Source organism: Chiloscyllium plagiosum, chromosome 32, assembly GCF_004010195.1.
Source record: "Chiloscyllium plagiosum isolate BGI_BamShark_2017 chromosome 32, ASM401019v2, whole genome shotgun sequence".
NCBI lineage: Eukaryota > Metazoa > Chordata > Chondrichthyes > Orectolobiformes > Hemiscylliidae > Chiloscyllium > Chiloscyllium plagiosum.
The window spans coordinates 15,060,935-15,087,327 of record NC_057741.1 but is presented as its reverse complement, the minus strand read 5'-3'; the positions used below and the strand labels follow the sequence as shown (position 1 = coordinate 15,087,327).

Below are 26,393 nucleotides of genomic sequence, written 5' to 3'. Positions count from 1 at the left end.
TTTAAGCAAGTCTAATTAGATGATAAGGTCATTCAGATATGTGTAACATTGGAACTGTTTGGGTGAATGAGTGGTCTGATCCCACAATATTTGGTGCTCTCATTACTTCAAAGTGCTTTAGTCTCAGAACTCCAGCAATAGCTCTAAGCGCTTTAATTTCATTCTTGCATTTGGAACTTGTCACCCATTTTTTAAACACTTTCTGTGAACTACCTCTTAATGCGTGACTCCCTTTCATGACTAAAAACTCGAGCAATGCCGAGGAGTAACACCAAAGCCATCTGTTAAGGAAAAAAAAACATTGGCTCGGAGGTATGCAGGCAGAATCTCAACAACACAACTTGTGTTGAAATGGGGGAAGGCCAATTATCCATCACATTTAAATGGCTTCATACACTTTCCATAGATTTTATCAGAGTGAAAAAGACGTGTTTCACAATTGTGACAAGAAGAATCTTGTCCTACATATCATTCTGCCCACATACAGCTAATTTGGATGACAGGTTTGGACCACAGGAGCTAGTGCAGATGATTCACATGGATGATCCCTGGAATGGTGGCCTGTGGAATTCATGCAGTGGAGGCCGGGACGCTAAATGTCTTCAAGGCAGAGATTGATAAATTCTTGATGTCACAAGGAATTAAGGGCTACGGGGAGAATGCGGGTAAGTGGAGTTGAAACACCCATCAGCCATGATTGAATGGCGGAGTGGACTCGATGGGCCGAATGGCCTTACTTACACTCCTATGTCTTATGGTTTTATGGTCTTATTCACTTCAGGTTTGCTTCTCCCTTCTGTGGGTGAGTCTGTACTGTCACAAGCCCAACAAAGAAAATTCAGCCTCTCCAAGCTTTGCAGTGTCAAATGGAAATATGAATTTGTTTATGTAGATGGGGGGAGTGTTTTGTAGCCTCACCTTTGAATGTTGTTTTTCTTGTGTGTATGGGATGTCACCTCATTCATGTATCTCAAATTCAGATTTTCTGGGGTATACAGTCTCTTTTATGTTCCCACAGGGGAATCTGTTGCTATGTAAATACATACAGTCCACACTTGGGTGTGTCATTTTCATTCAGCTCTCAACTCGTAAAACTTGCACTGCTATTGTTCAGCTGCAACATAACATTTGTTACCCTAAAGACCGAGGACAAGGTGTGGCGGTCTCATACAGATTGCCACTCCACCTCTGATTTGTTTTGTGCAATGAAAGAGCTCCACATTTCTGACAGGAGATTCCCAACAGGCCACCCTCAGAAGTATGGAGCTGTACTTCCATTATGACAGGTCCCTCATAATGTCAAACAAACAGTCAGGAGAAGGCAAATCATGCCCCCTACTTCACAGCAGTCTCTCACCGTATTCTGAAATGTTAAAGATTCAGTGTCACAGGCAGCTCCGACAAAGGGTCAGTATGTAAGGTAAGGTGAGATTCAGGTGTCAGTAGTGTGAAGTGCCACTTTGGTAAGGAGTACTGCCAAGTGGGTATGGTACCAACAGGCAGTGGGCAGAATCTTAAGGAATACTTTTTAAAATTCATTCATAGAAAGAGGGCATTGCTGGCTAGCTCAGCATTTACTGCCCATCCCTAATTGCCCAGAGGGCAGTTAAGTGTCAATCACATTGCTGTGGGTCTGGAGTTACATGTTGGCCTGACCAGGTTTCCCTCCTTCAAGGACATTAGTCAACCAGATGGGGTTTTTAAGACAATTGACAATGGTTTCATGGCTATTATTAGACTCCTAATTCCAGATATTTACTGAATTCAAATTCAACTATCTGATATCGTGAATCAAACCCAGGTCCCCGGAACATTACTGGTGTCTCTGGGTTAAGCAGTCCAGCGATAACATCAACAGACCATCACCTCCCTTTTGCAAGGTAATTACAGTGCCAGGCACAAGGTAGCAAGGAGGCCAAGTAAGTGACAAAGTATCTCAGGTTTGTGGGTGATATGGTGTCTGGGGGTGTGGGAAGAGAACTTTTGGGTCCCAAGGTGGGGGCACAGAAGGTGGCAAGTCCCAGGGATGGATTGTGTCATGTCTAGCAGAAGTCCAAGGGTTTCAGATCCACAGCGAGGGGGTATAGGGATCCATCACTTGTCTGGTCCCCTTGCTTAGCACGCTACTTATCTGGCTGTGTTCCTACTGGGTATCCTACATACTGCTTGTACCTGCTTGGGGGTTGTTTTGGAGTGCAGGGTTTAGAACGTCCACAGGAGATTGGGTGATGCTGGGGCGAGGTGAGGTGGAGGTGGTTGGGTCCAATGTTGGGGGAAGATGAGCTTGGTCCAGGGTTGGGAGAGTTCAGCTACAGCAGTAGGGCAGGGATTTCACTTCCAGAATGGTGGCAAAGACATTTGCATCCAGACCTGGGAAAAGGGGATACATCCCTAGTTTAGGGGAGGCATCAGGTCCCAAGGATAGAGGGGCTGTGTTGGGTCTGGAGCTGAGGTGTGGCAAGTCCCGGGGAAGAGATTGTTTGGTCAGGGTCGAGGGATATAAGAGGTCTGAGGGAAGTGTAAGGGGTGTGTGTTTATTAGTTTAATAGACTAACTCCTGAGTAACTAAGTATTTGAATTGCCTAACCTTTCCTAAGTAGCTATTTACTAACCTCAGCAGAACCCTCTGAATTCTCCAATTTAAACGAAGACTTTCAGAAGGTTCTAAGCATAGGGGAATTCCCAAATGAATCTTTAATTTCCCAGGCAATTCTTTCAGAGACTGCTCCAATGACGACTCTACTGGGTCCCACGCAAAACTATTATCCACACTTCAGGAATAATGTTATGGCCATCAGAAAATCGGGCCCAAAATTTGATCTATGTGCAAGTATCCATTAGATGTATGTATTCAGTTCTGAAATATGCGATGGAATGGTTCTAATATTCAAAGTTGGGGCAGCAATAGAAAATCAAGCAACTGACTCAGGAGTTACAGTGGGAGAGAGCAATTAGATACTTGCTGGTGTCGCAAGTGCATTTCATAAATGGTGAACAGCAGATTAAAGGAACAACATGTGCTTTAGGCGACATTCCAACATTTAAGCAAAGCACATAAACCACAGACAGTACCTAATGCCACAGGTAAAGATTTGCACAGTATTTTCTGCCAGGCAAACTGAGGATTGGTAGAGGCACATCCTTCTTTAATTCTTGTTCAGTCACTCACTTCAGTTGTTTTCAAGGAATCAGTCCTCAAAAGTCAAAGAGATGGCAGAACTGATATCTGTGGTTTTCCAAACCACCTCCCCCCTCAACTCCACAAACCAGGTATTAAGACTTGTCCCAGATTCTCATACCATTAATCTAATTTTTGTATTCAGAACCTTGCTGTCAGTTACAGTGCTTTATATTGCAACAGCGTGTACAATTAATTCATTGGTGGGGGAAGCAGCATGAATGCAAGTTTCTTTCTTTATCAGCATGTTATGCCTATACTTTAAAACAACTCTTGCCTTTCTCAATGGATTGTAGCAGTCAGATTTGCTAACAAGTTGCTACTTTGTCACAATGTTGTTGAAGGCCAGTTAGTTTAGGTGATTTGGCTCTTTTCTGCCCGAACTCTTACTGTGGGTGGAAGGCAATAGCAAACCTTCACTAACAAAATACTGTCAAGAATACAGCTTAGGATGAAGCAACAACAACCAATGAACTGGGAACCTGCCTTCAGGCACAACACACACGAATGAACATCTCTTGTAATGAATGTAACGCCAGCACCGATAAACATACAATTTTGAGGTTGATTTTCCTCTTGGATGGTGAGTTTAAAAGGTCTTTGACCTTTTAAATGCATTTAGTTTTGCTTTTCCTAGCTGCGAACAATCTACAACTTTTACAGCATCCAATGATGATTTGTTTTCTACAAAGTCCATTCTCAGGTGAGGATCAGATAGATCTGAAGGAAATATTCTGATGTAGGTCAACAGAATTAAGAGTTTCTTGCAATTATACTAAGCATTCTTCGAGATCTCTTTTATAAAGAGCTTTCTGAAGTGACACAGCATCAAGTCATGTTAATTGTGGAGTCAGCTGAAATCGTTCATAATAACGGCTTTGCACCATTTCAAAGCTGTGATCCCAGGTACACAGACTGCAATTTGGTCAAAACATAGTTATTAGAGGAAGGTTACAGCAAATCCCTTCGTTCACAACAGCCATGCCACTGAAGTCGCACCTTGTCAACTATATAAATAGGTCTCAGAGCTTTTGGGGTTATTGATTAAAAATAAAACAAAATATACAGCATTTAATCCATTCATTTCTTTTACACATCACATAAAAATGACCACTGTGAATATTTTAGTCCAAATTCAGGTTATTTGCATGGTGAAAGCACTACAACTCATATTATATAACTTAATATTACATTAATCTGCCAGGTCCTTTGTGAAAAGTTAATAACTTTGTGGGTTTCACATCATCTCCCAAGCAATTTCAAAACTCATAACTAATTAATTAGCACATTATAAGCAAAAAAATGTAGCTATATATATATATAGTACCAACAGAGTTCACTCCTGTCTGCTGAATATTTTTAAAAGAATGCACACAAAACAAACATTTAAATTTTAAAAAGAAATCTGTGTTATATGAAAAATCTTCAATATAGTAGAAAATTCCAAATACTTCCTTTCAACACTTTCTTTGGCACAATTCCTAACAAACTTTCCAACTGATACAAAACCATGAGCATACCAATTCGTCATGAGTAATGCCACAATGACAGGTGTCTTATGGTGCAGAAAATACTGTCACTGCCTCTGACCTAGAAACTCTGAGTTCCAATTCCACTCAGTACTTCATGGCCCTAGAAGGTGTATTAATAACATGGTCAAACATATTGATTATCAACATGTGAACCCTTCCAATATTCCTTTGGCAGGTGGTTAGAATTGGAAAATCCTCTGGTCAACTATGCTCAATGGTGACCTGTTCCAGTAAAAATAAGCTATGGAAACAAACATAAGCATGTGCTTTGTTTGACTTAAATGCCGCTTGGTATGTGAGGAAAGCAAGAAAGGAACAGCTCAAATCTGCTGACTACAGTTTAAAAACAATATTGTTGTGGCAACAGGCAATGGTTCAAATCTGGGATTTCAATGCTACCAAACTGCAAGATCATTACTTTTCTCATTCACGAGTGCAGCTAAGACTATCAGATGAAGTGCAGCCATGCAATTCAATGGCATTCAGAGAACACTCTCCATATTTAATGAAATACATTATGATGCTGCAGGATAATGATGAATGAGAAAGAAAGCAAAATACCAGCCATCTTGCAAGCAAGAGGTGGAAGCTGTGGCATGCATTTTTAGTGGGTAAGGTGTAATATTCAGAGCCGAATGGTGATCACTCGTAGTACAAATGATGAAACATTGGCATTCTCCCTGAGTTGAGGTGTGTGTGGGATATAAAGTGTTCGGGGTCTGTGCCCGCACGCTCCCACTCCCGCCCACCTGGCTGGCCGCATTTTCCTTTGCTTTTCTTTTTGTTTTGTGTTTTCATTTCGCTTTTATATCAAAATTCACTTTTCTGCAGCTGCAGTGGAGGTTGCGAGGGGTGGTACAATGGCGGCTGTGTGATGGATCCGGTCTGGAAATCCTTGCGTAGCCATTTCAGAAACCCAGTAGCCATGGAGGGAAGAAAAGATTAACTTTGCCCGAACTAAGTATTTTCTTTAAAATTTATTTAATTAAAATGGGGCCAAATCGTAGCAACTTATACACAGCTCACTGTATTTTCATAAATACAAGTGACAATAAATTGCTGTTCTCTTGTACTCTTGTTGAAAGGCCAAGATAAAAGCGGTATCCTTTTAATGTAAAAGGCTGGAGGTTTCAAGGAAAGTTGAGAAGCTTTTGTCACCCAGAAGTTAAGGTCATTTGGACTCACTATCTGGGAGACTAGTAAGGGTGGGTAACTTCACAACCTTTAAAAAGTACTTAGAATAACACTTGAAATGTCATAACATGGAAAAGTGGGACGAGGGTGGATTCAATTCTCATTTTTAGCAGTGCAGACACAATGGGCTAAAGAATCTCTTCTGCACTTCATGATTCTACAGTTCTTCCTTCTCATTCCCTCACCAAAAATGACCTAGAAGTAACACTCTTGCATTCACATACCAACTGGGCTAAGAATTACACCCATCATGAATAGTTTATAACTTTTAACGAGAATTGTTGACAAACGCTGTACAATTACACAGCCATCTTGCTCAAGTCAGACTTCCCTGAAATTCCTGAGGTGAGCCTTACACCCACATCCCCATTCCCCTTTTGCTCAAAATAATGGAGCTCAGAAAATACTCAGTGAGCTCAGTGTGCCTACACTGGATCACCACCATTTGGACCATTCACCTGCCTTTACCCAATAGCCCAGCACTAAACTTGGAATCAGTTTGAATAAATAGTATATACAGATCATAAATATGAATGTCCTAATAAGTCAATCCATTGTACATCCCCATTCCCCTTTTGCTCAAAATAATGGAGCTCAGAAAATACTCAGTGAGCTCAGTGTGCCTACACTGGATCACCACCATTTGGATCATTCACCTGCCTTTACCCAATAGCCCAGCACTAAACTTGGAATCAGTTTGAATAAATAGTATATGCAGATCATAAATATGAATGTCCTAATAAGTCAATTCCATTGTATATCTGGAAGAACTGAACTTGGAGAGCATGAGGGGAACAAAACACTCCAGAGAACGAAGTTAGGCAATAAACTGTAGGAGAACAGGAAGCAAAGTAAACCATTCAACCTATTTGAACCTCTCCATCATTCATATGAGATGACAGCTAACTTGACTCCATAAACCCACCTTTGCTTCTTAGCCAGCTTTAGGTCTTTGGTAAACAAAGGTAAAGTTTAAAATTAATAATTGTCTTACATTTTTTCATTATTGACTGATGGTATGTAGCTGTTGCTGGCTGGGCCAGTATTTATTGCCCATAAACATTGTTAAGCCTTTTCAGAGGGATTTAAGAGTCAACTACATTGTGGGTCAGGACTAACATGTAGACCACACCAGGTAAGGATTGCAAATTACCTTCCCTGAAGGACATTAGAAAGCCATTTTTAAAAAATATATATTTATGGCAAACAATAACAGTTATATTGTCACAATTAAACTCACTTTAAAGTCCATATTTTCTTTTAAATTTCACCATTGGCCATAGCGGGATTCAAACCTACATTCTCAGAATATTAGGGACTCCGGATTATAAATCTTACAACACAACCACTACACCACAGTCTCCCTCTAACAGCAGTAATTTGTTATCTATAGAAGGTAATTCCAACCTCATCCAGAAGTGTTTCTTAACGTAATTCCTGAAAAGACTCCCTCTGACATTTAGACTAACAGCCAAATCCTAGATCACCAGCCAGTGGAAATTGTTTCCCTAAACTGACCCTATCTGTTCCCATCAGTATCTTGAAAGTTTCAATCACCTTCTAATTTCCAGGGATCACCACCCCAAATGTAAACTGCCCTCAAAGCTTAGGCTCCTTATCTCAAGAAAGGTATTATTGGGCATAGGGAATTGTGATGAAAATTAACCAGGCTAGTTCCTGGCATGGTTGGAGTGTGGTGCTGGAAAAGCACAGCAGGTCAGGCAGCATCCGAGGAGCAGGAAGATTGATGTTTCAGGCAAAAGTCCCATCTCGAGCAGTACTCGCTTTCGCTTCCTGGCATGGTTGGTCTACCCAATGAAAAGATATTGGGCAAATGGGGCCTGTATTCTCTAGAGTTTCAAAGATTGGGAGATGATCTCATTGAAACCTCCAAAATGTTTAAAAGGATTGGCAGGGTAAATGTTTCCTCTGGTGGGGGAGTTTATACCCATTGTGGGGGGGCACAATTTAAAATTAAAGGGCTGCCACTTAGGCCTAAGATGCAGAGAAATACTTTACTCAGAACCTTTGGAATTGTCCACCAGAGAGACTTTGGAGCCTCAATGATTCAGTTTACTTGAGGTAAATGTTAATAGGTTTCCAATTAACCATGGCATACAAGGTTATGGGGATATGTAAGCAAAAGGCACTGAAGTATTCAAACAGCCATGAACATAATGAATGGTTGAATAGCTTACTTCTGTTTCCAGCTTTTAGATTCCAAATACCATTCTGGTAAACCTATGCAGCTCTCCCTCCAAGGCCGATAAATCAGTGTACCCAATTTTTTTCACTGTGATCCCATTCTGAAGCTTGAAAAAAATCCATGATTTCAAGATAAAATAATTGCGGAGGCTGGTATCCCATCACCAAGTTACCATTTATTTACATACAGAAAATCTTTGACACTGATCCAGCTTCCTCAGAGCCCAACTCTCAGAGTGAACAGGATGTGTGATACTCCTGCTTACATCTGTCAGCCAAGACTCCCTCATGGACCAGATTAACAGCCCCAATCAGGGAACCCATATTCTGGCTGACCTCATTACAATCACTACACAGAGCCGTGAGTTAGGATTGTGGAATTGTGAGAGAGGTGTGGAGATTGGGAGAAGCAGAAGAGCTATGAGAGCAGGGACAGTTTAAGTGACTAAATTTTAAAATAAAAATCATCTACATTGCCAATGGATCTTTTGCAGCAAGAATCAGTCCTGGAAATTCAATTAAATAGGTTGCACCCATCATTAAAAAAACGCAAGGATTGACGGTTTCTCACAGCTGTCAACACTTGGTCAAAACTCCATAGCAACCTTAGGGTCTGTGAATTTAAAATTTTATCTCACTGACTCCACTGAGGGTGGACAGCCACAGTTTGAGAAACTCTTCAATTTATCCTATTGTCTGGCGCTCAAAACTGCTGTGGGCTTTTCCATTGTTTTGACAAGCAGGAAACAAAAATTGGGACCCAATCCAACCTCAACAGGTAACGACTTTTCAAGGTTTTCAAGGAGGCACTGCTTTAATTGACATAGTACGGGTTCCTTGTTTACTTAGGGGTGACAGGTAAACACTGCAATGTTGATTTGAGGTCTTCCAGTTTGAGAAGAAGTAGCCTACAATAAATGGGAAGCAACTGAGGGAGCACTTCAACATGGAGACACCTTCTAACTTTTCCAAAATTGAATAATAAACTGGAAAAGCAAGCCGGTCACCACATTGGAATTGCTCGACACAATTGCCTCACAATCAAGCAGGGAAGCTGCCCCTCCACCACTGCGTCAGGAAACTGAAACACTAGAAAATCCTATTTGACCTCTTGTCCAGACTCTTAATGAACCTATTTGTCTGCCTACTTGATGAGGGCTGGTAGCCCTACTGGCTGTGCACCTACCTCAGCTAAAATGGCAATTGCTAGGAATGGTGTCTGAAATATTCTGATTCTGAAAGTTCCAAGCCTTTTCTGCCTCCATTCCTCCCCTGGGCTCGCCGCAGCAATTCAGACCCAGGACTTCGCACTGTTGCCGCATACTGCCATGTGACAGTCTAGTCCTCTAGATTCAAAGGTCAGCATTCCATTACGTTCTCTTGTTACTTTCTGGAACCATCCATAATAGTTCCACATGTGGACTTCCGCATCTCTTTCAATCACCGCAGCCTTTCACCCATCTGGAGTTTATCTTCTTTTTAAAATCTTTTGATATAATCTTAGTATCCAATCATCGAAATCCCATTTTTTCTCATATTTTTGCCAATTTGCTCAATCTATTAATAACTTTGTAATTTGTACTTTCATCCACACTACTAACAATGCCAGCTTGTCTTTCTGCCATTAGCAAACTTTGATAGCACCTTTTCCTGTTATTAGTAAATAGTGAAGATTCTGATCAGAGCTCACCAGCCCAATATCACTTCCCTCTGTCTCCTGCCTCTCAGCCAATTTCTAACCAGTGAAAACTTCATAGCATCTGAATGTTGTCCCCTACTTTGTTAAAACCATGAAAGAGAAACCATCACATCCTGGTGATTTGCTGCACTTTAATGCCATCGCTTTCTTCATTACTAATATTTTGGTGGATCACTGATTCAATATTAGCTTCCTTAGTTTCACGTCATGCTATCTTCTTCCATTGGAACACTAATGCAAAATAATTCCTCAACAAGTCTGCTATTTTCTTACTTCCATTTACTATATACAAATTTCAGTTTTCAAAGGACTCATTTCTTTATATTCATTTGTGGGCTGTGGGCATCGCTGACTGGTCCAGCATTTATTGCCCGTTCCTAGTTGATGGTGAGCTACCTGCTTGAACTGCTGCAGTTCACCTGCTGTGGGTTGAACCACAATTCCTTGAGGGAGGGAATTCCAGGATTTTGACCCAGTGACAGTGAAGGAACAGTGATATATTTACAAGTCAGAATGGCGAGTGACTTGATTTAAATATCCTTTATTGTCACATACATTTTATAGAAAATATAGTGAAAAGTGTGCACTGTCGCTTGTCTATAAGTGCCAGTCACAGAATTAAAAAAAAGGGAGTTCAACATTTTCCTCCTCCATTACTACAGCATACCACTGCCAGAGTCCTGTTCTGGGCTATACCAGCCCAGGCCATGCTATAGAGAGAGTGTCCCGCTCTGGGCTATACCAGCCCAGGCCATGCTATAGAGAGAGTGTCCCACTCTGGGCTAAACCAGCCCAGGCCATGCCAGAGAGACAGTGTCCCACTCCAGGCTACACCAGCCCAGGCCATGCTATAGAGAGAGTGTCCCACTCTGGGTTATACCAGCGCAGGCCATGCTATAGAGAGAGTGTCCCACTCCAGACTACACCAGCCCACAACATGTCATAGACAGAGTTTCCTGCTCCAGGCTACACCAGCCCATGCCATGCTACCACCAGGGGCGCACTCCACAGGGAAGCAAGAGTCTAACCAGGCTTCACAGGCCGACCGACCATCTCTGCAGTCACGCTGCCTGTAAAGATGCCCCCGTCGCTCTGAGGCCATGAAAGTCACTTCCTGCTGAAGAGCTCTCTTTACAGGGTAAGCTAGAGAGAAAAAGAAAAAAAAGATAACTGCAGATGAAGAGGACAAGGCCGGGCACAGGAGTCAGATCACTGCCCACCGTGCCACCTGGCTTGGAGGGGAACTTGAAGGTGATGACATTCCTATCTATCTGTTGCCCTTGTCCTCCCAGATAGAAGTGGTCATAGATTGGGAAGATATCTTAGAATCTTTGTGAATTTCTGCAGGGCATCTTGTAGATAGTACACACTGCAGCTACTGAGCATTGGTGGTGTCGGGAGGGAGTAGTTGTGGATGTAGTGCCAATCAAATGGGCTGTTTTGGCCTGGATGGTGTCAAGCTTCTTGAGTGTTGTTGGAACTGGACTCATCCAGGAAAGTGAGGAGTATTCCATCACATTCCTGATTTTTGCCTTGCAGATGGTGGACATGCTTTGGGGAGTCAGGAGGTGAGTTACTTGCTGCAGTATTTCTAGTCTCTGATCTGGTCTTGTAGCCATTCTGTTTATGTGGTGAGTCTAGTTGAGTTTCTGAACAATTATAAGCCCCAGAACATTGAAAATGAGGGTTACCAGTAATGGTAACATCATTGAATGTCAAGGGGAGGTGGTTAGATAATTTCTTATTGGTGGTGGTCATAGTGTCACATTTGCATGGCGTGAATGTTACTTGCCACTTGTCAGTTCAAGTCTGGATATTGTCCAGATTTTGATGCATTTGAAAATGGACTGCTTCTGTACCTGAAGAGTCATGAATGGTGCTGAACATTGTGCAGTCATTAGTGACCATCCCTATTTCTGACCTTCTGATGGAGGCAAGGTCATGATGGAGGGAAGATGGTTGGGTCTAGGACACTACCCTGAGGAACTCCTGCAGAGATATCCTGGAGCTGAGAAGACTGACCTCAAAAACCAAGACCATCTTCATATGTGTTAAGTATGACTCCAACCACCGGAGAATTTGTTCCAATATCTATTGATTCCCGTTTGCTAGGGCTCCTTGATGCCAGAATCGGTTGAATGCAGCCTTGATGTCAAGGCTCCCAATCTCACCTCACCTTGGGAATTCAGCTTTTGTCCATGTTTGAACTAAGGCTGTAATGAGGTCAGGAGTTGAGTGGTTCTGGCTGAACCCAAACTGGGCATCACCTAGCAGGTTATTGTTGGAATCGCTAGTGCTTGATAGCACTGTTGATGATACAGTCCATCGCTTTATTGATGATCAAGAGTAGAGTAATGGGGCAGTGATTGAACGAGGTTGGATTTGTCCTGCTTTTTATGTACAGGACATACAAAATAAAAGTTGTTACAGATCACTTTTTTTTTCTAATGCTCTTTTTCGTCAGAATTTGAAATCCTTCCATGTTTCTTTTCATGTCTTCTGTTTGCAGCTCTTGCTGGGTTGGCACATCTGGTTCTTTGTATCTCTCTCAGGAGTTGGGTTTTGTGGCAGAGTTTGCATCTTTTAGTTCGCATCTTTTAGTTTTATCTTGTCTCCTACTCCAATACAGGTGGTTCTTCCATAATGCGATGGTTGCGTTCTTGTGCAACCCTGCATTATAGAAAACTTGCATTTTAGAAACGGTACTTAAAGTGTTGTTGATGTAATTGTGTTGCAGCCAACACATTTTTCAAAAGTTCGCACTTTAGAAACAGTGTCCCCAATTCAGCAATTGTGTTACGGCAAATTTGTGTAAACGAAACGCGCATTACAGCAAAACAGTCATATACCCATCTAGATGCTCTTTAAATGCTGTAATTGTACCAGCCTCCAACATTCCTCTGACAGCTCATTCCATACACCCACCACCTTCTGCGTGAAAAAGTTGCCCCTTAGATCCCTTTTAAATTTTTCCCCTCTCACCCTCAACTTATGCCCTCTAGTTATGGAATCCCCCCCCCATATGAATAGGAAGTGTTTGGAAGAATATGGGCCAAGTGCTGCCAAATGGGACTAGATTAGGGTAGGATATCTGGTTGGCATGGACGAGTTGGACCGAAGGTCTGTTGCCATGCTGTACATCTCTATGACTCTATGACCTGTAGTTGTCATAGTTCTTTTTATGGTGAGTAGAGCTCTTGCCCCTTAGGGGTATAAATTGACTCTATATCACAATCAATTGTTTTGGAACATTTTCACTGATCTTCCGTTTTAAAACTCTTTTTTTTAATGGAATGTGAGTACCACTACCAATGCCGGTATTCCTTAACTGCTCTTGAAGAAGTGACTTGCGATATAACTCAGAGGACAATTAAGAGTCAACTACTTTGCTGTTGGTCTGGAGTCACATGTAGGCCCAATAGACTAAGAGGATAGATCGCCACCACTGGAGGGAATTAATCAATCACATGGTCAGTTGCCATGGTCAGCATTACTGATATTAGCCTTATACTTCAGGTTTACCATATGAACTCAAATGTCACCAGCTGCCATGGTGAGAATTGAATTGAATTGAATTGAAATGAATTTATTATCATGTGTGCCGAGGAACAGTGAAAAAGTTTGTCTTCCAAGCAATGCAGACAGATCACATAGTTAAGTAGCATAGATAAGTAAATAATAGGTAAACAACGGCAAAAACAAAAACACGGGTACAGGCGCATGTTAAAAGTTTGTCAGTCCATTCAGTATTCTAACAACAGTTGGGTAGAAACTGTTTTGAAACCGTCTGGTGCATGTGTTCAGGTTTCTGTACCTTCTCCCTGATGGTAGAGGTTATAGGAAAATATTGTCAGGGTGGGATGGATCTTTGAGAATGCTGGCGGCCTTTCCTTGACAGCAGGTCTGGTAGATGGATTCTATAGATGGGAGGTTGGCCTTAATGATTGTCCGGGCTGAGTTCACCACTCTCTGTAACTGTTTCAGACGTTGAATGGTATAGTTGCCATACCAGGTCGTGATACATCCAGACAGAATGCTCTTGATGGCATGCCTATAAAAGTTGGCAAGGGTATTCACCGTCATGCCAAAATTCCTCAGCTGCCTCAGGAAGAAGAGACATTGTTGGGTCTTTGTAACCAGTGCATCCACCTGTACATCTTCCTTCCCACCTATCCACTCCACCCTCCCCTCTGACCCATCACCATCACCCCCACCTCCATCTACCTATCGCCCTCCCAGCCACCTTTCTCCAGCCCGATCCTCCTATTTATCTCCCAGTCCCCTCCCTTTCCCCCAACATTACTGATGAAGAACTTTTTGTCTGAAACTTCGATTCTCCTGCTCCTCGGATGCTGCCTGACCTGCTGTGCCACACTTTTTGACTCTGATCTCCAGCAACTGCAGTCCTCACTCCCTCTTATATGTCCATACACATGAGGCATTGGGATAGTTTGATTATTCTTTGATTATTCTTTGATTATTGTTTGATTATTCTTTGGCACGAAGACCTCAAACGGTGGTCTTTCCCCTCTATGCCTTGATGGCAGCTGCCCCAAGCTTTAGTGCATCCCTCAGCACGTAGTCTTGGGCCTTGAAACTTGCCAGTCTGCAACACTGGGTCGAGGTCAACTCTTTATGATGCAAGATCAACAAGTTTCGGGTACACCAAAGAGCATCTTTCATCGAATTGATAGTCTTCCAGGCACAGTCGACGTTTGCCTCTGCCTGTGTCCCAGGGACCAAAATATGGAGCACAAGAATAATTCATCATGGATCTGCTCATGATGAACCTCAGCACAAACCAATATATCTCTCTGCACACCTTCTTTTCAAAGGTACATTCAGAAGGAGATTTGTGACAGTCTCTTTCCCCCACAGCAATTACCAATGAAGTGTCATTATGACTACACCACTATCTCTCCTAACATAGTTGCCAGATTTACTGTGGACATCTTCTGTCTTATCATGTGGAAGTCAGCCTGAACAAAATCTTGATTCTTAGTAACTGTTTCACATTACTATCTTCACAGCACAATTTTGAATTCAAGCCTCTCATGATCACTATCAGATACATTTGCACACCCTGTAAGGCTGTTAACCAAATCTAGCTCATTACCTATTAACTTGATTCTTCTACACTTGTAGGATATATTATGGAGAAAGTCAGCCACAACACAGTAAGTAAATTCAATATCTTTCTTACATAATCTAATATATTTACCAAAATCTATCGGAAAGATAAATTCCCTAGTTAAATTCACTATGCATTTGTTGAATACTTATATAATCTCTCCACTGATATATTTCTTGATGCTCAACAGCTACTTGGGAGCCTGTATACAACTCCCTCTACAGTTTCAAATCCCTTTCTAAATAGCTTCACAATGATATCACTGTCAAAGTCAGTGATAGTACAAAGTAGGCTGATTATGCAATGTTGGAGATAGTTTCTTGGTATCTTATCTACAATGTAGTGGGTCAACAATTGTTATTGTGGATTAGTGGTGCTGGAAGAGCACAGCAGTTCAGGCAGCATCAAAGGAGCAGCGAAATCGATGTTTCGGGCAAAAGCCCTTCATCAGGAATAAAGGCAGACAGCCTGAAACGTGGAGAGATAAACTAGAGGAGGGTGGGGGTGGGGAGAAAGTAGCATAGAGTACAAGGAGGCCCAGGATCTCCATGTCCTCGGCAGAGTGGGAGGGGGAGTTGAAATGTTGGGCTACGGGGCGGTGTGGTTGATTGGTGCGGGTGTCCTGGAGATGTTCCCTAACTTCTCCATCTATACCTTCAATCGAGCAAAGGATTCAAATTAAAAAGAAATTGGGAGTTGTATTAAAATCCCAGCAATTTCCTGAAGAAGGGTCACTGCACTTAATGTCAACTCTGCTTTTTCTCCACAGATGCTGCCAGACTTGCTGAGTTTCTCCAGGACTTTCTGTTTTTGTTTCAGATTTCCAGTATCTGCAATTGCTTTATTATAAATTAAAATTCACCGCAAGTTGCGATACTTACAAATAGAAATATATGTTGACATGACAGATAATTTGTTGAAAAATGTGTTGCTGGAAAAGCGCAGCAGGTCAGGCAGCATCCAAGGAGCAGGAGAATCGACGTTTCGGGCATAAGCCCTTCTTCAATTTGTTGAGGCATGTGACTTTCTCAGTATTTGGAACTAGTAGTTTTAAACAGCAGTTAAACGTTCTGAAATTGCTGTAAATTCTTTGCTTACATTAGTTGCACATGTACATAACACAGTAAAAACCAAACTTAATCTGCCATATTAAGAAAAAATGTGTAATGCAATTTGATACATTCCACACCATTGTTTTGAAATTGCATTGAATTATATTAATAACAAATACATTGAAGTATTCATGTGAAATCTGAAGATGTTCAATTATTTATCAAATGAATTAAAAAGTCTGTAGGTAATATTGTACAGCAAAACTTCAATCCGTATATCTTATGTCGGACACAGCGATTCCATTAACTTCAATCAATTCAATTTCTCTTGCTATGACAAATGTGGTCAGCTCACTGACTGAGATGAATTGCAAAAAATAGATTTCCATGTATATAAACGCTTTCAAGACCTCAGGACATCCCAACAAACTTAGAAAGCAGTAAGCACTTTTTGAAATGTAGTTAATGTCACAATATAGGAAATTCAGGCTACCAATTCATGTACAGCAAGATCCCAAATGCCACGATTAACTAATCAGTAATTCTGTACTTGTTTTGGTGTTGGTTGAGAAATAAATATTGTGTAAGCCATTTGGGATATCTCCCCTTGTCTTCATAGTTAAACACCCTAATGACATTCAAAATTAATGTAATAATCTTGCTTTTCACTTACCTGCCAGGAATTTTCACCTAGAATTAAAAATGCAGTTATCATTAAATTTTCAATATCTACTCCATACTCAGAGTGCATACATGAAACAGTAAACTCCTTTGATGTTTAAGCTCTGCCACAAATAATGCCAATTTGAAAGCTGTATTAAAAGGGCTACCAGCATCTTTAAAAAGGTTATTGGAGAGCTTTTTGTGCAATTTTAGAGTCATTGAGTTTTTAACAACACAGAAAAAGGCAGTTTAGCCCATCATGTCTGCAGTGGTCATCAAGTATCCATCTATTCTCATTCCATTTTCCAGCACTTGGCCTGAGGGGTCAAGCCTGAAACATTGATTCTCCAGCTCCTCGGATGCTGCCTGACCTGCCCTGCTTTTCCAGCACCCTAGTCTCAGCTCTGATCTCCAGGATCTGCAGTCCTCACTTTCTGCTCCCTGTAGCCTTACATGCCATGGCATTTCAAATACTCATTTAAAAACCTCTTAAGTGTCTTTAAGGCTCCAATCCTGACCATTTATGAGCTCAAAATGCTCACAACCTGCCGGGTGATTTATTTGTCCTCAAAATCCCTCTAAACGTGAACATTATGCCCATGGTTACTGACCCCTCTACTAAGGAGGAATTTCTTCCTATTTGAAAGTGCCTCTTTGAACTTTGTACACCTGATTCAGATCCCACCTCCTGACCCTTCACTGCTCCAAGACCAACATTAGCCTATCTAGACTTTCTTCATTGCTGAATTATGGGCAAACAAAACTGTATGCAGTATTCCAGCTGTGGCCTAACTTAAGTTATACACAGCTCCATCATAAACTCCTGGTTCTCGTATTCAAAGCTTTGTAAATGAAGACCGGCATTCCATTTGCCCTCTTAATTACCTTATCAACCTATCATGCTGCCTTCAGGGACCAAATAAAAACTGAAAGAACTGTGGATGCTGTAAATCAGAAACAAAAACAGAAGCTGCTGAAAAAGCTTAGCAAGTTTGGCAGCATCTGTGGAGAGAAATCAGAGTGACGTTTCCTTGAAATTGTTGGTTGCAAGGAAAATTCCAGATTATTTGCAGAACATAGGGAGGAGGGAGGGAGTAAGACGTAATTGATAGGTGGGCATAGAGCCCAAGGAGAGAGTAGAACAGTTGGTCAGGCAAAGGAGTGGATAGCAATCCAGCTAGGAGGGTAAATAGCTGTTAATGGACACTGTTAGTGGCTAACTGTGGCTTTCGGAATGCTGCTCCTTCAACTACCTGATGAAGGACCAGTGCTCTGAAAGCTAGTGCTCCCAAAAAGACCTGTTGGACTATAACCAGGTGTTGTGTCATTTTTAACTTTGTACATCCAAGTCCAAAACCGGCATCTCAAAATCATGGCTAACAACGGGTTGTGATAACACAGCCTGGTGTGTGGGGGGCTATAACCAGGTGTTGTGTCATTTTTAACTTTGTACACCCAAGTCCAAAACCATGGCTAACAACGGGTTGTGATAACACAGCCTGGTGTGTGGGGGGGTTGGAATAAGAACATGAGTTGAGTTCTCCCATGTCCTTACCCAACTCCCACACACCACACATTGTTAGCCATTATTAGTCCCGATTAGCAGCTATTCACCCTCCTAGCTGGATTGTTATCCACTCCTTTGTCTGACCAACTGTTCTTCTCTCACTTTGGGCTCTATCACCCCCTACCATTTACTCCGTACCCCTCCCCCCATTGTATTTTCTGCGTTTAAACCAACATTTTTTCTAGCCACCATCAGTTTGAGGAAGGGTCACTTGATCCGAAATGCTAACTCTGATTTTTCTCCACAGATACATAGATCTGCTGAACATTTCTAGCAATTTCTGTTTCTGTTGCCTTGAAGGACCAATGGACATGCACACCAAGGTCTCTCTGATCCTCTGCATAGGGTTCTCCCATTCAATGTACATTCCCTTGCCTTGCTAATTCTCCCAAAATGCATCACCTTTCATGCTTTAGGATTAAATTCCGACTGCCACCGTGCAGCCAATCTGACCAGCTTGTCTATATCAGAATCTAAGGCTTTCTTTCTCTCTATTTACCACACCACAAATTATTGTGTTAGCTGAAATCTTACTGACCATACCTCCTACATTCATTTTTAAATCATTGATTTACACAACAATCACTAAACAACCCAGCCTCACAGGCTACTAGACACTGGCTTCCAAACACAAAAACACCCTTCAAATAGCGCCCTCAGCTTCCTACTCCAAGCTAATTTTGGATTCAATTTGCTAAACCGCTTAAGGAATCTATGGGCTCTTAGCTTCTTAACTAGTCTGTCGTACAAGACCTTTCCAAAAGCCTTACTGAAGTCCATGTAAGTTACATCAACTACACTACCCACATCTACACTCCTGGTCTCCTCCTTGAAAAATTCAACCAAATTTGTTTGACATGATCTGTCCCTTACAAAACTGTTTGTTTATTCTTGATTACCCATTGGCTCTCTAAGTGAAGATTAATTCTGTTCCTCAGAATGTTTTTCCATAGTTTCCCTATCATGAAGGTTAAACTTACAGTCTTCTAATTTCATGGTTTATCTCTACCAACATTCTTGAATAGTGATTTCACATTAGCAGTTCTCTAGTCCTCTAGCACCATTTCCTGGGACTGGAGAGGATTTGAAAATTAATGTTAGAGCCCTGGAATATCCTCCCTTGTCTTCCTAAAGCAGCCTTGAATATATTAGCTCTGGACCTGGAGATTTCTCCACTTTCAAGCCTGCTAAAACCATTAATATGTCCTTACCCTCAATTTATAAAAGTACATCACAATGCCCCTTCTCTGATTACCCGACTTACATTATCCTTCTCTAAAGTGAATACAGTTGCAAAGTATCATTTAAAACTTCAGTTATGTCTTCTGGCTCCACACAGTTTGCCTCCTTGGTCGCTAATGAATTTTTTTTTTTCCCTGTTCTTGCCCCTGACACACTAGCGAAATGCCTTTAGATTTTCCTTAATGTTACTTGCCAGGATTTTCTCAAGTTGTCTCTTGGCTGTCCTTTCCATACTCCTTTTGACCATCTGCTGGTTTGAGCCTTCAGTATCTATTATAAGCTTCCTTTATGTTTCTTATCCAATATTGTGCATACCTTGATGCACAGGGTTCTCCGGACTGGTCCCATCCTTCGCATTTATGAGATCATGTTGGTCCTGCACTCTCACTATTACCCTTTTGAATATCTCCCACTGCTCTGATGTGGATTTTCCTGCAACCAGCTGCTCCCAGTCCACTTTGGTCAGATCTTGTCTTATCTTATTAAAATTCACCTCTCCACCACTCCCCACCCACACTCCCCCACCCCTCCAAAATCAGAACATTTATTTTCCAGTCTTTCTTTGCCCTTATCCATAACTATCCAATCTTACTGAATTATGGTGACTACCACTGAATGTTCCACCACTGCCACATCGGTCACTTGTTTGGCTTCAATACCAATATCTTTCTTTTAGAACTTTCTATGTTCTGGCTTAAAAAACTCTCTTGGACACATTTTAAGACAGATTTTACACCTCCTCTATGCCTTTCACACCTTATCTATCCCTTTGTTTCACGTGCATAAATTGGTTGTAGCATTTCTGACATTACGTTACAACACCAACCACAATTAATTGCTTCTAAAATGTTTAGTGATATTTATGGTATATGCAATATTAGGTTTAAGCGATTCTTTTGGGGTTCTTGTGGTGCACCTGTTGATCTGGGTTAAAGTCCCATTTGCTCCAAAGATGTATCATAACATACGCAACAAGATTGATTTTAAAAATGTCCTTAGCTCTTTTTCCAAAGTTCCATTGAACTTTACCCCCATCCTCTCCTAAATCTCACTGCAGTGAACGTGCTCTTGTTGAAGCAACAAATTTACTTAAGCAATTGGGGAGACTATAAGAAATTAGTCATGTGCATGACTGATCTGTCAAAATCTATATGGTTTGTCTTGATCTTGTCATTGCTTGTATAAGGATGAAATGTTGGAGAGCAGTGGAAAAATCTACAATCATAACTATTTACATTGGATCCTGCATCTAGATAAACCTCTCATGGTTGTACAGACTTGTCATAGTCTGGTAAATGTAGCTTAATAACGGTTTAAGATTGTAGCCCATTATTACTTGTGCAAAAAATATGTGAAAGCAGTCAGACTATAAATCCACCGAGCTTCTCTGCCACTGTAATTAGGATAATGATAGACAATGAATCCTAAGAAAAGGCATGAAATGAACTAAGAGATTGCAATTGTATCACAATATGAAAGTGATTTTTAACACTCCAAACTTCAGTTGCACACTTGTGTCTCTATCACAGAAAATAGATGCTGACATGTTGGTTTGGTTCCATTCAGGCAAAAGTAGCATTGTCTTCAGGGAAATGGTGGTATCCTGGTGGTTCAAGGTGTTTTTTTACAATGAGAGAAATTTGCATGCAACTTTTACAAGGCACATTTTGGATAGGAATTCCTATTTCTATGACACAGTTTATACTTGACTTTGTAGTGGAGATCAGGATGTCAAGTGAGTGGGCACATATCAGTTCTGAGAAGTCATATATTGACCCCCATCTGTGGGATTTATAAATGTGGAAATAAGACAATGGCTACAATTGCTGTTGCGGTGAGTAATGCTGAACGCAGATTCTGAAACTCAGTGAAAATTGACAAGAGGTTGGATATTTATATCAACTTGCTCACCTCTTGAACTCTTGAACCATGAAAGTCTTTTCACATTCAGCAGACCTCAGGTTAGAAGAATTATGTACTATTTGGCTAAATAGGTATAGTGCACAAACTCAAGCATTTTAAGATTATCCAAGACAATACATTTCACTTGAATGGTGTCCTTCCCACTGGAATCAATTACCAAGGTACACTTGCCTTCATTGCCAGTGCATTGAACATTGGAGTTGGGATTTCATGTGGTGGCTGTACAGAATATTGGTTGGGCCACTTTTGGAATATTGTGTTCAATTCTGGTCTCCTTGCTATAGGAAAGATGTTGTTAAACTTGAAAGGGTACAGAAAAGATTTACAAGGATGGTGCTGAGGTGGGAGAGTTTGAACTATACGGAGAGGCTAAATAGGGTGGGGCTATTTTCCCTGAAGTGGCGGAGATTGAGGGGTGACCTTATAGGGGTTTATAAAATCATGAGGGTTATGGATAGGGCATAGGTTTAAAGTGAGAGGGGAAATATATAAATGGGACCTAAGAGGCAACTTTTTCATGCAGTGGGTGGTGCTTGTATTGAATGAGCTTCCAGAGGAAGTAGTGGAGGCTGGTATAATTACAACATTTAAAAGGCATCTGGATGGGTACATGAATTGTAAGGGTTTAGATATATATGGGCCAAATGCTGGCAAATGGGACTGGATTAGTTTAGTAAATCTGGTTGGCATGGATGAGTTGGACTGAAGAGTCTGTTTCTATACTGTACAACCATATAGCTCTAAAAATATCAAATTCCCAAGGAAGCAAGAATTTAATCTATATGGGAAATGTTGTACTGGCACTAGAAGGGATGCAGGGGAAGTTCACTAGGTTGATTTTGAAGTTGAGAGGGTTGATTTATGAAGTGAGATCAAGTAGACTGGGACAATACTGCCTGGAATTTAGAAGAATGAGAGGCGATGTTATAGAAACAGATGCAACTTTAAAGGGAATGGATAGGATAGAAGCAGGGAGGTTGTTTCCACTGGTGGGTGAAACTAGAACTAGGGGGTATGGCCTTAAAATAAGAGGGACCAGATTTAGGACTGAGTTGAGGAGGAACTTCTTCAACCAAAGTGTTGTGAATTGTTGGAATTTCCAGTCCAATGAAGCAGTTGAGGCTATCTCATTGAATGTTTCTAAGACTAAGATAGATTTTTGAACAGTAGAGGAATTAAGTGTGGGTAAGTGGAGTTGAATCCACAAAAAACATCAGCCATGATCTTACTGCATTGCAGAGCAGGCTCAAAGGGCCAGGTGGCCTACTCCTGCTCTGAGTTCTCATGATCTTATGAGAAAAGAATGATGATTGGTTAATAGTAAATAAGCTCTGATTGGCCCAACTATTTAATATAGATTTAAGACAGATATCAGGGTCATTTCTTTACTCAGAGAGTAGTAAGGGTGTGGAACAGCCTGCTTGCAACAGTAGTAGACACTGATGTTAAGAGCATTCAAATGGGCATTAGACATACATATGGCTAATAATGGAATGGTGAAGGATAGATGGGCATCAGATTAATTTTGCAGGTCAGCACATCATTGAAGGACAAAGGGGCTGTACTGCGCTGGAACATTCAATCTCCTATGTTCTATGTTCTATTGCTATGAGGAATGCACCATCCAACTATTGTCTTGACATTTTCCTTTATTTCAGAAATGAAGCAATGTCTGGGCAAATCCCTTTTGGTCTGCAGATGCCAAGTCCCTGCATATGAATACTTGTATATCCTTACAGGTGTAGTGAACAAAAATGCATCATTCCCAACTGGTAATCTTAAATTGACTGTTTGTGTAATTCTTAGTCCACTCAGAGTCATTGAGCAAATGCTGCCCTATCACAGAGTGACATTTAACTTTAGAAATCTGTCCTCTGCAGGTTAGTTCAATGCCACCTTTCTTCAGCCATGCACTTATTTAAAAACAGTGGCCATAGAAAAAGTACAAAGTAGGTCATGTTTGTATATGTGTGTGGAGGTATGTTTTAATATTCTGAAAACTTTTTTTAATCTAAAAGCCTAAAAGAAAATATGGATTAATTACTGGTGGAGATAATGGGTTGCTAGTTGCCATCAAGCTCTCCCTACACTGATCATAGTTACAGTATTATGGTCACACACGTTCTTCTAATCATAGCCATTTAATTACATGGTAATAAAATCCCTGTAAAGTTCCTCTTTGATCTATTCAAATTATGGAAACCAACCTGTATGGTGCCATTGACCGTCTATAAGTAATTGCTAATCCATTGTCCTCTTATGATACAGCTCCTTTATTTAAGAGAACTCCATGCCAGCACCTTTTTGAAGGTGGGTGATGCTCAAATATTACCGCATAAGTTGCCCAAGTATTCCATAGGCTGACTGCCCTCTGCACAAAACAGAACCACTACATCACCAGCCTCTTCAAAGTCCTCTGAATGATCCCTTGTTCATCCATGTAAATAACAAAACTGTTTCCCAATGATTTTTTTTGGGGGGGGGAGCTGTACAAGCATGTCTTCTACAAAATACAATACCAACTGTCACACTATATAGCACCTTAAACAGTGAACCATACCTTGTGTAATTGGTTAAAAAGTAATACTACATCGGGAGGTATAAAGAAAGGTGACCGAGAAGGTGGGCTTTTACAGAACATCTTAAAGGAAAACTGATGAAAATTACCTTATTAATACCCTTCCTACACCAGTATGATTATATATTACAACGACATTTGATCACAACCACCTGATGAAGGAGCGGCACTCCGAAACCTAGTGCTTCCAAATAAACCTGTTGGACTATAACCTGGTGTTGTGTGATTTTTAACGTTGTACACCCCAGTCCAACACCGGCATCTCCAAATCATGACATTTGATAGGAACTGTATGCGCATACAGAACAATTATTAATCAGCAAAGCATCACAAGTGATAGTTTGACAGCGAACAGAAGTTTTGGAACTACAGGACTGGCTGAAGCAAAGGCAAAGTTGTCACTCCTGAAGTTGTATATTGCACTCCCGCTATCTCCCACTGTTTGTCAGATCAAGGAGAGAAGCAGACACTGAAAATCCCATTGCTTTGGACACGACCTGTTGTCCCAGCCTCACACGAACTACGCTTCCACCGAATCTGCCTCCCACCGATTACCAAATCAGAGAGAAAACAGAAAGAAAAGTTTGAGATGAACTTCCCAAAGTCTGTGAAGTCGAACTCACCGAAAAGCGAGAGGATCCCGCAGGCAGTCCACATAACCAGCGCCATCCCGACAGTGCCAGTGTGCTGCAGGATTCCCTTGGGAGTGATGAAGATGCCCGCTCCGATGATCGTGCCGATGATAATCGATATGCCTCTCAGCAGAGTCACTTTCTTCTTTAGCCGCACCTTGTCCTGGGAGCTGGTATTTGGCTGGTGGGAGCCCCCCTCAGGGGGTAGGAAGGCCTTGGTGCCCCCGCTGGGGTGGTCTCCGCTAGAGATCGCCGATATTGCGCTGCTGGACATGCTGCGAGGAGTCAGTCAGGAGTCACTGGTGTCTCTCGGTATACTCTCCCTGATCCACGGGGCTGTATCCTGGCAGGTGGATATGTGGCTTTAAATCGGACTCTGGCTACCAAGACTCATTTCACTGATTACCTGCGTGTGTGTGTGTGAGGGTCTCTGTGTTCATCCGTTTGTGCGTGTCTACTTGGTTCTGCTTGTGTAAGTATGTCTGTCTCCTCACTGCTGCACTAGACCCTCCTAAAAGTAACAAGCCCGCTTCCGCCGGCTCTTTATTCAGCCCCGGGCAAACATACAATTAGTTGATGTCATTACACGGCATGTGTTGCATCAGCCAGGGAATATTACTCAGCACTTTCTTGTACCTACACTGCTTGGACAACTCAAATTCCTGCACACGCTTTCTGTCACTTTGAGTTCCTCTTCCTATTTCTGACTCTCTCTCTTAACTGCCATCCCCTCTCTTTCATTTTCTCCCTGTTGCGAAAGATAAAATATGACTTCCTGCTCAGTCTTTCCCAGCACCCCACTTGAATGGAATTCTTATGTCAACACCTGTGTGTTGACAATAAGAAATACCAACTGACCTGCTGTAGTTTAATTAATTTCACCTTTCCGTTATAAATTGACCTGTTGCTAGTTATGACACACTTCTAGGGCAAGTAAGGACTTGATTCCCAAATTTCACTGCACCATACAGCCCTCTTCCCTTTTTGTTGTATGTATACAAGTACACTATGACACTTTGGCTTACTGTGAGATGAATATTATTGGAAATATTTACACAAATAATGACTCACTTACACAACTAAAAACCAACACACCTCCTATTATTAAAATCTCAGAGAGTTCTCTCACCTTGCCAGATCTTTCTAGTCTAATGACTCAGCAGGTTACACTCCCATCTTCTCAGTCAGACATCACACGACACTGGGTTATAGTTGCAACAGGTTTATTTGAAATCACAAGCTTTCAGAGTGCTGCTCCGTTGTCGGGTGAAGGAGCACCACTCCAAAAGCTTGCGATTTCAAACAAACCTGTTGGACCATAACCTGGCATAACTTCGTATGACTTCTGACTTTGTCCATCCCAGTCCAAAACTGGCACCTTCACACCATGACTTCCCCGATTGAAACTCCAGCTCCATCAAAATTCTGCTGCTTGAATCTTGTCCCCTGTCAAATCTTCCTCAGGCAACAATCCAGCCCTTGCTGAGAAAGCTTGACATCTGAAATTTTTGATCAGAAATACTGGGCTGAAAGTTCTTTGGCGAAGTGTCAGTTTTGTTCAATTTCATTGGGGTGTTCGCTTTGCTTGGCCTGATGAGATATCTCACTGTATCTGAACAAACTCTACTCATTAACTATCTACCCCGCCCCTATAGCTTCTCTCTCACCTAAATCTAAGCCTCACCCCATCAATTGCCAGTCTCAGAACTCTACATTCAACAGATATTCACTGAAAGACTGGCATCCGTGCTTTCTTTAAAAGACCAATGGAGAAGTATTGTCAATTTAGTGTTATGC

The 26,393-nt window shown here is 41.5% G+C and overlaps 1 protein-coding gene across 1 annotated transcript in view; it reads right to left on the bottom strand.

Moving 5' to 3' along the window:
• The window catches only part of slc7a11 (solute carrier family 7 member 11), a 187,069-nt gene extending 161,727 nt beyond the window's left edge, over nt 1–25,342 (bottom strand). The window contains exon 1 of the mRNA XM_043674092.1: nt 24,588–25,342. Coding sequence (XP_043530027.1) covers nt 24,588–24,870 — 283 coding nt within the window. The 5' untranslated portion in view covers nt 24,871–25,342. The remainder of the gene's footprint in view (nt 1–24,587) is intronic.
• Nucleotides 25,343–26,393: the final 1,051 nt, after the last annotated feature.